This window comes from Asparagus officinalis, chromosome 5 (genome assembly GCF_001876935.1).
Source record: "Asparagus officinalis chromosome 5, Aspof.V1, whole genome shotgun sequence".
Taxonomy (NCBI): Eukaryota; Viridiplantae; Streptophyta; class Magnoliopsida; order Asparagales; family Asparagaceae; genus Asparagus; species Asparagus officinalis.
The window spans coordinates 75,720,308-75,732,981 of NC_033798.1; the positions used below are offsets into that span (position 1 = coordinate 75,720,308).

Here is a 12,674-nt window from a genome sequence, read left to right on the forward strand (position 1 = left end):
TAACATACAGCTATGTGAATACAGTAATTGGGTCGAATACTAATCAACCTAAAACTCAGTGGTCCATATCTCACACAGAGTCAACACTCCTGTCATCGGATAACTGGTTGTTCACAAATCCCCTACGTGCATCCAATACCGCTACACGAATCGGTCAGAGGACTACACGCAATCCGGTTTCGGCCTGGTCCAAACTCAAGCAGAACTCGGGTGACTACACGAATTCACTGACTAAAGTGACTACACGAATTCACTTTAGCCCAACAAACCAACCCCAGTGACTACACGAATTCACTGGCGCGAGTCTGGAAGATACATCAACAGTCTTATCCGATCACATGAACACTGACTTTCCCATCCCAACTCTTCTCGTTTTCCTAAGTTAACCATAATCCTCATTGGAAACTCGGGTTTACCGTCTAAACCATTCAACACACTCACACATGTCACTAGGTCTGTTCATGACGCACGAGGCCACTAAGTCATGAACTACTAAGGTTCTCAACACATCAACAGATCATGAATACAGTATGCATGTTAAATATGATTAAGCAGGTATATGAAGCAGAAATAAGAACTATAATAAACATGAAATGCATAAAAAATTACTACAACATGAATACATACAAACAGGATTTCATCACTACTGGAATATCCAAACTCCTCATACAAAATATCCGTACTTACGTATTTTCTAGAATAATAATACGGTAGAAAGGAACTAGAAACCAATGTCGTTTTGCACATGAAATGTCGCGCTCTACGACAATCAGACATACTATCATAAATAAATATTCTTTTTCTCAAAATTATTATTTAAAATTATTTTTCGTTATAACTAATTAAAATAAAAATATTAATTCCTTTCTGCATGAAAAGTAATATTTTTCTATTTTATAAATTTCCCTTAAATAATTTCTTTTCTATAAAATTTCGTAAATTCTAATTTTAACACGTAACTTGTCATTTCATGTCCGTAATTTCTTAAAAAATACGACTAACAATATTATTAATCTAAATTTTTACCGTGCGCTCGTAATCATCATTCCACGTAGATATTCACAATTGCATATTAACTACCACAATAATTTAACTATATATAATCATCATACTAACAATAATATTAACCATTAATTAACAACAAGGGTGAATGCGAGATCTTGCCTACAACGAGTCGACTACGAGGAGAGGACTATCGAGGGACTGTAGCGACGGAGAGGGGCGAGGGGACTGTCGGGCTGCTCGGCTACGGGAGTCGTGGGTGAAGCTCGAGGAGGCTAACGGGGCTGCAGGGGCTTGGCGGAGAAGGGGGACGCGGTTGAGATAATCCCAACAGTAACAAGTTTAATAAATTGTGTAAGCAGTTTAAAGACACTATCAATAGATAGTTTGTCGCTTTTATATTGCACAACCCAAATTTTATGCAAGGTAGGGTCTATCTTTTTCCCTTTTAATGATCAAGCATAATTTCATTTATCAAAATGTTGAGGTTGCTTCTTTCGAAGAGAGAGAGAGAGAGAGAGAGAGAGAGAGAGAGAGAGAGAGAGAGAGAGAGAATGAGTGGAGAGAGATAAATGAGCAGATGAAAATATAGGAGAGAGAGATGGTGAAGTGAGAGATGTGATAGGGGGTTGATGAGGAGTGGGGAACGTGGGTTGGTTTTCTGGGGAGTGGAGAGAGAGGAGTGAAAATAATTATTTAATTATTATTATTGCTATTTAAAATGAAAATGAATAATAAAAATAATTAAATGGTTACAAAAATCCATTAAACATAATTTAATTTATAATTAGCCAAATAAATATAAAACTTGATTTTTAAATTATTAAAAATTCTAGAAAATCGGTTAAAATATAATGTTCTCTTTAATAATAAAATTTAATATTTAATTACCAGGAAAATTATTTAAAACAGTATCAAAAAAAATTATGGTCATTACACTACTTGTCACGCCCCGCTTCCCAAAATACCAGGGAGTCGGAATGTGAACAAGCACACGACGTATTAGATTGAGGAGAAATATACACTAAATTTTTTTCTCTCTTTTTCTTATTTTCTCAATCTAATACGCTAAGCGTCAAACACAAGAATATCAGTCACAGGTTCCCGATCACAATAGCAAGAATAAAATAACAACCTAGTATAAGAAATAGATATATCATCAAAAGTAAATTATCCTAGACATAAAAATATGGGTCAAACATACCCTTATTACAAAAACGGTCCAACTAGGAATATAAAAATACATAGTCCATAATAAAAGAAAGTACTACTAAAAATACTAAATTCATCATCAACTAAGGAAAAGTACGGTAAAAGAGTTCTAATGTTCCACAGCTACTACAGAAGAAAACCACTATGCTTCAGTTTATTCTTCTACTCCATCAGAAAGACACTACGGCTGGGCACACACCGACTCTACTGCATCATCGAACTGGATATGTCCGTCCCCTAAATCTGACGCATACCAGAGAAAACAGGTGTACGTCAGCGTGCATGGTACACGACAAGATCCCACATAGAAGAATGAAGCGGTCGAATGACCCATGCTATGATAGTAATAATAATAGAAACATGGCATTGAAATTCTAATAATTTAAATGGAATTCACTACTATAATAATGATCAAAAGAATCTCAATTCAACCGGTAATCTACTTTATACAACTAACCATCCTATAACAGGTCACTGGTGCACTTCTCACACAAAGTCAATATTCATATCACCGGATAACTGACTGTTCACAAATCCCCTACGTGCATCCAATCCCGCTACACATGCGGCCAGAGGACTACACGTAAACTGTTTTCTGCCTGGTCCGAACTCAAGCAAAACTCGAGTGACAAATTAAATTCCCACTGACCAAAGTGATGTACACACTCCACTTTAGCCCTACAAACCAACCCCAGTGGCGACACCAACCACCGGTGCAAGTCTGGAAGATACGTCAACAGTCACATCCGATTGCATGAATAAGGACTTCCCCATCCCAACTTTTCTCATTTTTCTAAGCCAAACGTAATCCACACTATCTCTGGTTCACCACCTAAATTCAGTCAACACACACACATATGTCACTAGGTCTGTTCATGATGCACGAGGCCACTAAGTCATGAACTACTAATGGTTCTCAAACACAACCAGGAACAATAAATAAGTCTAACTGATTCTATGTAATAACATGATGACAAGTCTAATACATTAAAATAAAATGCAAAACGTGAAATGTAATTATGAGAAGTAAAAACATGCATGCAGTCCGATTTCATTACTATCTTGTTATTTGAACTTCTAAACTACTCGTAAAAAATTATCAGCAGCTAGTTAACATCTAATATAACTACAGTTAAAAGGAAAATGAAAACCACGATTGTTTTGCACATGAAATATCGCAGTCTACATCCACCAACACAAGATTATAAATTAATTTTAAAAATAATCTTTTCCAAAAATAATTTAATTTAAAGTATTATAATTTTCCTAAAATATTTGTTTTCACAAATAAATTTCTTTTAATTTATAATAATTACTCTAAATTAATACTTAAAATATTCTTCTTCTTGGAATACTAATTTCTTTTTTTTCTCTCTTCCTATTATTACGACACGTTATATAAACAAAATAATTCCCTAAGAAAATAATATTAACAACTACATTATTGAAAGCTAATTACTAACGATAGAGATTAATATCTTAAACACAACAAATAATTGAAATGACTTTCATCATGAACATAGTATAAAATAATCTAACAATCAACTAACCACATAAGCATTATTCATAAGCTATATGCAACATCTAATATAATTAAAATACGGGATGAATTAAACGTAGACAATGAGCATAAGATCGGAAGGGATCTTGCCTCGGGTATGTCGAACGAATTGACGTCGATGGCGCGGATCGGATCTGGCACGAGGGAAAGGGAGACTCGCCCCACGACAGCGGGTGTGGAGTTCGTACGGTGCGCGCGCAGCGGCGCCCAGATCTGACCCGAGGAGTCGAAACCCAACGACGGCTCGGCCGGGGTGACGTTGCGGGGGGGACTAGGTCTGTCGGGCGGTTGCGGGAAGCGGCTGCAGGAGGCGGGAGTATAGGGTGGTTTGGCATGGGTGGGAGCGTGGGGGGGCTCATGCGTTGAGCGGGAAAGGAGAGGTTAGCGGAGACGCTCAGGGCGACGATGGGGTGGGGCTAAGGTCGGCGTGGCGGTGGCGTCTCGGGGCTGCGGTTTGACGGCACCTGGCGATGTGGGGCGAACGCGATGAGGTGGTGCAGGCGGGGAGCCGTGCCGGGAGGAGCTCGGGCCGGAGGGGGAGTACAGGGATGTCGACGGCGATATGCTGCGCCTGTTGGGTCGAGGGGGCCGCTGGTCGGGGGGGAGGCGCTCGGAGGCCCCAGTATCTAGCGAACGCAGGGAGAGAGCCCGAGAAGGAGGAGGCAGCTTCAGGAGCGGCGGTGAGGGGGGCCTGTCGGGGAGAGAGAGGGCGGGAGCGATGCGGTTGCGGCAACGAGGGAAGAGAACGAGAAAGAGGAGAGAGAAAAAGAAGTATGGGGCGGCTGCAGCTCGTGAACAGGGGGAGGGGTATTTATACAAATAATTAGGGTTAGGGTTAGGTAATTAAAACGAAATTAATTAATATAAAATAAGTACTTATATTTAAAAAATCAAATAATTACAGGAAAAATATCTATAAATTAAAACATACTAATTGTATTAATACAACAATTGATACACAATAATCATAATAATACAACAAATTATACAATTAAACGAGAATAATTAATAAAAATATATTTACTTACATTTAAAATCAAATAATTATGGGAAAATTATGCACACAATAAAAAAATACCAGTTATGTTAATACAGCAGTTGATACGCAATAGTAGAAATAATACAACAAATCATGCAAATAATACGTAATTAATAATTCAACATAATACACAAAATCATACGTAATAGTAACAATAATACAACTTATTATTTAAAATAATATGTAATAGTATTGATAACATAGCAGATTAATTCTAGAAATTTTTTACTACACACAATTAATTTATAAATATTAAAATCATTTAAATAAATATAAAATTTGAACTTTTAAATTGTAGAAATTTCTAGAAAATCGGGAAAAATACAAATACTCCTTTAAAAAGAATCATAATTAAATATTTTAAAATACTATAAAATTATTTTAACTAGTATCAAATTTTACGGTCATTACACTACTTTTGTTGATATGTATTCAAAATGTGGGAAATTTGAGAAGGTGAGGGTGTTTTTAGAAAGTTAACATGTACTGGCTAAAGTTAATAGCTACTGATATAGTTAGCAAGTAACTGTTATAACCTGTAAAAATACTAAATATTAATCTCCACAGAAAACTCGACATGTGTCTTACACTCTGCCTAACTAAACTAATTCAAAACCAGGTTAACATCTGACTCGACATAGCCGACTTAATTGGCTGACATCTTGTTTAACCGAGTCAAAAGGCAGTATTACTTGGACAACTTCCAGACTGACCACCAGCGATACGACTCGGACCATTATTCAGCTGACATCTGGTATAACCGAGTCAAAAGGTGGTACTTCTCAGCCCTGGACCTGAGGAGTCGAAAGACAACAGTTACCTCGAACCCCTTGCTAACCGAATACTCTTGCATTAACTATCCTGATAACATCATCATTACCCTAGCCCTCATAGTCTTTATGACTCATCGGGCCCAGTTAGCACCAAACACCTGTTGTATTCCCATAATAAATGACCAGGTGACTTACCTTATTTAGCAACCAATACATAGCACGTGTCTGCCGACTCAGCTGCCTAACTGGACTCGGCCCAAGTTTCATTCTTGCCTCTCAAACTCACTATAAAATGAGCAACACTTCATAAGGTAACTCTCTCTGGCCTTTTTATGTAACGGAGAACTAACTCTAGTTTTTCCACTCAAGATCAATTACTGATTTGATCGTTAGAGGAACACCCAGAGAACCCAACTCTGCCCTCTTACGAATTCCTTCGTGTGCAGGAAAGAATAGCGAGCCCCAGAACCACTCATCAGAAGGAGTTAGAGGACCCTAATCATTCCACAAATCATCACACAAAACCCCTATTTGATAACAGACATCAACAGTAATGGATAAAGTTAATATGTACTGGGTATAGTTAACATGTTATGAGTATATTTAACAGGTACTGGATATGGTTAATAGGTACTTGATATAGTTAACATATGATGGGTAAACTTAACATGAAAGAAATATTCTTAACACATAACGGATAAACATAATATGTAATGAATAAACTCAACAAGTTATTATGGAAGCCATGAGGCAGTTTAAAGGAGCATATCCATTTATCTTTAAAAGTCTATGCTATGCATATGAGGTTGTTGCATGCAAGCGTGGTAGTAAATTGATCCTTGGTGTTAAGATAAGTGTTAGTAATGCTTTCTCATTTTTATTTTTGCTTCAAAGTAATTTTTTTCCTTGTCTTTATTTGCTAAAGAAAGATTGGACCGTCTAACTGAGTACAATTGTTCATTCAAAATTAAAACTTTGTACTCTCCTTCAAAATACCTAAATCACAAGATAACTCACATACCATTAGCATGGAACGTAAAATCTTAATTCGATATAGTTGTACATTACAAAAACTAAACATTATTTTTAAATTAAAGTTTTAAACTTGCAGATACCTCACACATCTCTCTTTGGTATTTTATTAAATAATTTACAACAATTGCTAAAAAACCAAATTGAGAATGGTAGCAAGCTTGAAAAGAGGTGGTCAAGAGAGGAGAAAATGGCAGCAAGATTGGAGGAGGAGATCTTGTCAAGCTAGTGGAGATGAGCTTGAGGTTGGTGATAGTGGAAGGGGAGAGGCAGACGACAGGGTCTGAGTGAAAGATAAAGAGGGAGAGGAGGAGGGTTAGGAGAAAGTAGGAGGAGAGGAGGATGAATCACAAAAAGGTGAGTGTTAGGAGGAGAGAAAGAGGGGTGTTTTTGTATTTTTTGGGACATACTACTTAAGAAAATCAAGTTGAGGATGATGGTGAGCTTAGAGAAAAGGTGATCGAGAGAGGAGAAGATGGCAGCAATATCAGAGCAGAATATCTTGTCAAACTAGTTGAGAATGAGCTCAAGGTTAGTGGTGGTGGAGGGGAACGTGAGAGTGGCAGATGGCAAGGGCTGAGGAGAAGATGAAGAGGGGGAGGAGGATCATGAGGAGAATGTAGGAAGAGAGGTGTTGGATGCTGACTCAAACTCTAAGTTGGATTTGGGTTGAAGACTAGGTCTATTCCTAGTAGTTTTCTTGGATGCCAAACTGACTTGATAGGTAAGTCTAGGGTATCTCTAAATAAGACATCATATTCTAGGATTTTTAAGTAGAAAGAAGGAGAGAGACAATATTCTTGTAATCAACGTTTAACAAAGGGTGTAGTAGAGTTCAATGGTATTGTGGGAGAGAAAGGTTTGGCAGACTTTTTTCGAGCAAAAGATTATAATTTGGTTATGATAATGGCTTGTTTTTAATCCTTTAGTTTCCCTTGTTGAGTATTTTCTATGTTAAATCTTGTGTGGTTCTTTTTATTGCATTTATTATTTTTTGGGGTTTTTTGCAAGATCAAAAATCCCAACTATCTTATCCTAAAAAATTAGAATATTTTATTATAATCGAGGTGTACATTGGTCTTTTCTTAGTCATTCCTTATTTTGTGACGTTCTAAACGTAATAGTGTTAGCTTTTAAAGCATAAAGTGAGAAGAGTTCGTAGGGGTTTCTCGAATTTTTAAACTTGAGTGGGGTTATTCAAATTTAAATAGTTGAGGTTTTTTAATCTCTTTTTGAGGCATGTGCCAATTTGAGGAGGGTTAAGTGAGAAGATTTCAGAGGTTATCTCAAATTTTTTGTAACTGAGGAAGGTTATCTATAATATGCTCAAACTTGAGAGGAGTTTTCTCAAATTAATGTCGTCGAGGGGGTTTTTTTCTAAAAACCCAAGATTTTATGTAGCGAGGCCATTTACATGAGTTTTTTCTTTAATCTCTATATTTAAATATATGACTTTGAGATTTTTTTATTATGAATAGTTATAATCTGATAATAATTATAAAATATTTAATTAGTAGAATTTTCTAGTCATGGATAGTTTTAAGTTGCTGAGGATTATTAGATGAATATAAGATTAATTGTCAACATGTCATGCATCTTCTGATATGATAGATGCTTATAATATGACACATGTTAAATTGGTTGTGCTTTTATGATATCCCACTTATTAATTTTTTGTGTATTTAGGAGTTCCACCAATTTCTCTTTATATATAAAAGAGGGATATATATATATATATATATGGAAAAGTAAGAGGACTTTTGTGCATAATTGTTAGAGGGTTCTAATAGCATAATGGATTCCTATAGCCTTTCCTCTCCTACTGTCCCTATCTTAGTTGCTGCTGACCGCTCTCACAAAAAAAAAGAGAGAAAACCCTAGGTCTCTCTCTCTCTCTCTGACCTCTCTTCTTCCAATCGCCTGACGGCTTGTCCTCCTCCCTCTCGCCCGTTGGCCACCGCCATTGACCAAGGTTAGGGTTTCTCACTTTCTATGTAATTTCTTAGTTCTCACTAGGGTTTAGGAATTAGGGCTTTGTGGAATTAGGGTTTAGGAATTAGGGCTTTGTGAAATTGAAATTGAAATTGATTAGGGTTTTGTGAATTAGGGCAGAATCAAACGGGATTTGGTGGATTGTCAAGAAAGAAAGCATCTTCAAAGTTCAAACTTAGAAGAAATTGTAAGATCTTTTACCTATACAGATTTTATTGTTTAATTTCAAATTTCAATTTAAATATTTGATATATTTTAGTCCCTAACATGCTTTTTGGTAGGAATTCTTGATTAATTTATTTTTCTTGATATTTATTAGATTGTAGCAGATTCAGAATTAAATTTGGATATCATGCCTCCTCGAAAGTATATGTCTGGATATGATAAGCGGATAAAGAAACAAAAAATTGAAGAATTCAATCCATCTCAAGCGGGAGCACTTGAAAATTTTATTACTGGTAGTAGAAATAAATATTCTAATTTAGTTCAAGATTCGGTGAATGTTAAAAATGAGCAACCTGGAAATCAAGAAAGTGAAGATTTGGTTAATGAAAATTTGAATGAGAATAGAAATTCCATTGAAGAATGTGAAGAACCTAGCAATGTAAATGAACATGAAGGAAATGTAAACGAACATGAAGATTTGGTACAAGAAGAAAACCTTGAAAGAAGGCCTTCAAACATAAATAACCCAGGAAATTGGGAAAATATTGATCAAAGATTGAGAGACTTACTAGTTGAAAGAGGTCCCAAAAGAAATGATAATCTTGATTTTTCAAAAGATTCAGAAGGAAGACATTTCTCCTCAACACATTAAATTCGTAACTTATCCAATGGTGAACATCATGATAGAAAATGGCTAATATATTCAAATTCTTTGGACAAGGTTTTTTGTTTTTGTTGTAAGTTGTTCAAATATGATGCAAACAAAATTCAATTGGCAAATGATGGAGTTAGAGACTAGAGAAATCTCAGTGCCAGACTTAAAAGTCATGAAACAAGTAGTAAACACATTGTTAACATGAAGAGTTGGATTGAATTAGAGATCAGATTACGACAAAATGCGACAATCGATAAAAGTGTTGAAGAACAAATCAACAAAGAACGAGAACATTAGAGAAAAGTACTATTTAGAGCAGTTGCTGTTGTAAAAACACTTGCTAAAAATAGTTTGGCATTTCGTGGAGATAATGAGAAGCTTTATGGAGAAAATAATGAATTTTTTTTAAGTATAATAGAAATAATTGACGAATTTAATCCAATAATGAAAGAGCATGTTCGTCGAGTTCAGGAGAAAGAAATTCATTATCATTATCTTAGTCACAAAATTCAAAATGAATTTATTCTTCGAATAGCAGATGAGATTAAAAGTTTAATCATCCAAAAGATTAAAGAAGCAAAGGACTTTTCTGTTATTCTTGATTGTACTCCGGATACAAGCCATGAAGAGCAAATGCCACTTATATTAAGATGCATGAATATTTCAACAAGCCCAATAAAGATGGAGGAGTTCTTTTTAGGATTTTTAAAGGTGGATGATACATCAGGACGAGGACTTTTTGAAGAACTTGTAAATATTTTGCAAGAGCTTAAACTTGATATTGGTGATGTAAGAGGACAAGGGTATGATAATGGTTTTAATATGAAAGGAAAACATAAAAGTGTAAAAAGAAGATTATTAGAGATAAATCCTAGAGCATTCTACACATCTTGTGGTTATCATAGTCTTAACCTTGCACTTTATGATATGGTAAACTCTTGTTCGCAAGCTTCATCTTTTTTCGGAGTGGTGCAGCGCATATATTCATTGTTTGCATCTTCTACAAAGCGGTGGAAAGTTCTTACAGATAATGTTAAAGGTTTCACACTTAAGTCACCATCACAAACTCGTTGGGAAGGTCAAGTTGAAAGTGTTAAAGAAATAAGATTCCAAGCTCCAGATATAAGAGATGTTTTGATTTACTTAGCAAGTTCTAGTGAAGATCCCAAGACAAAAAGTGATGCTGAGTACTTAGTAACATATGAAATTGAGAATTTTGAGTTCTTACTTGGTATGGTTATTTGGTTTTATATTTTGAATGCTATTAACAAAATAAGTAAAATCATGCAATTAGAGGATATGCAGATTGATGTTGCTATAGACCTTTTAAGAGGGCTCATTTCTTTTTTTGAAAGCTACAGAGAAAATGGATTTGAAGTAACTATGGTTGAGGCTAAAAAAATTGCAGTTAGAATAAAAGTTGAACCCATTTTTCATGAACGTTGCATCATTCGTAGAAAGAAACATTTTGATGAAAATGCTAATAAAGAGATGGCAATAACAGCTGAAGAATCCTTTAGAGTCAATTACTTCATATATATCGTTGATCAAGCTCTTTCTTCACTCAAGAGTAGATTTGAATAGTTTCAACCATATGATGAATCTTTTGGTTTCTTGTTTAATTTGGAGAGGTTGAAGTCTGCAGATAATGATAGTTTAAAGTGTTTATGTCTTAACCTTGAAGATCTCCTAAAGCATGATAAAAATTTTGATATTAATGGGACAAAATTATTTTCAGAACTCCAAATCTTAAGAGAAACATTACCAAGAGGAACAAAAAAAGCAATTGAAGTATTGAATTTTATGGAAAGGCTAAATTGTTGTTTTCCCAAGAGGAACAAAAAAAGCAATTGAAGTATTGAATTTTATGGAAAGGCTAAATTGTTGTTTTCCAAATGCTTGGATTGCTTATAGAGTATTATTGACAAGGCTAAATTGTTGTTTTCCAAATGCTTGGATTGCTTATAGAGTATTATTGACAATACCAGTTACAGTTGTATCGACCGAGAGAAGCTTTTCAAGTTGAAGCTCATCAAATCTTATCTATGGTCAACAATGTCACAAGAGAGATTGAATGGCTTGGCTATGATATCTATCGAAAAAAATTATTGGAGAAGCTTGATTGGAACATTTTAATTGATAATTTTGCAGCTCAAAATGCAAGGTGATCCCATTAATGTAGTATGAATTGTGTTATTTATAAAGTATCAAGAAGTTTTTTAATTTTAATATTAATACGATTATGTGCTTATTGTCACATTTTAATAAAAAAAATTTGCTATCTTATAAAATTTTTTGTGTATGAAAATAATTGTATATAGAGGCCCCTCATTTGAAAGCTTGATTAGGGTCCCGTGAAAAATTAAGAATATCAGGGCCGGCCCTGTCCAGCTCCCAATATTATTCTCCTTCTGTTCCAGCCCCATGTACAATGGACTTTTGCGATTCAACCCTCTTTTTACTCTACCCCAAAAAATATCCTTAATTTTTTTCAAAAATACCCCTCCTCCTCTCCGCCTAACCCTTCTCCCTTTTGTGACTCAACCTTCTCTCTTCAACCTCCTCTCTTCTTATTATTGGGATTGTATATTTGATTCTTTATATAATTTCATAAGAGCTAGATAGGATTAGAGATCTATCATGATTAAGAGATGGACTCTCATCATGGTAAAAAATTTGAATCCTATTCTAATTAGAAAGTTTGACTAGGTTAGGATTTTGGTTTCCCTATATATAGTCTTCTTTTATTGGAGGAAAAAAAGCAATGAAGAAAAGAAGAGAGCCTTTTTTCTTATAATCTAGGGTTAGCAAATGGCATAAAGTAGATTCAAGAATAGTGTGTGAGAGGTAGGATTTCGTAGTCTTTGTCTGTTTAAAAGATTGTAAGGAGATGATTTGAAGAAAATATGAGAGTTGACTATGCATGTGAGATTGAGAGATTGAAAGACGAGAGTTGAGTAGTTTCTCTTGTAGTTCTTATTGATACGTACTAGATTTCTCTGATTATTGCACTGTGAATGTAGGTCGAGTTGGTTGATCGAACCATGTAAATCCTGGTGTGGTCTTTTGCCTTGATTTTGGTTATTTCTATCTTATAAGTTGTTAGTTGGCTTCCAAATTGCACATATCGTAGTTGGCGGGCGGACTAAAATCCCCAACGATGATAAAAAGAGGAGAAAAAGGGGCAAAATATTATAAATTGATCAATTTTTTTACCAATTAGGGGGTTTCTTTGTAACTAAA

At 35.2% G+C, this 12,674-nt stretch overlaps 1 protein-coding gene across 1 annotated transcript; it reads left to right on the plus strand.

The window, feature by feature from the left end:
* Window positions 9,876-11,015, plus strand: LOC109842029 (zinc finger MYM-type protein 1-like). Its single transcript, XM_020410947.1, has one exon. The coding sequence runs from the start codon at window positions 9,876-9,878 to the stop codon at window positions 11,013-11,015; it is 1,140 nt and encodes a 379-aa protein (XP_020266536.1).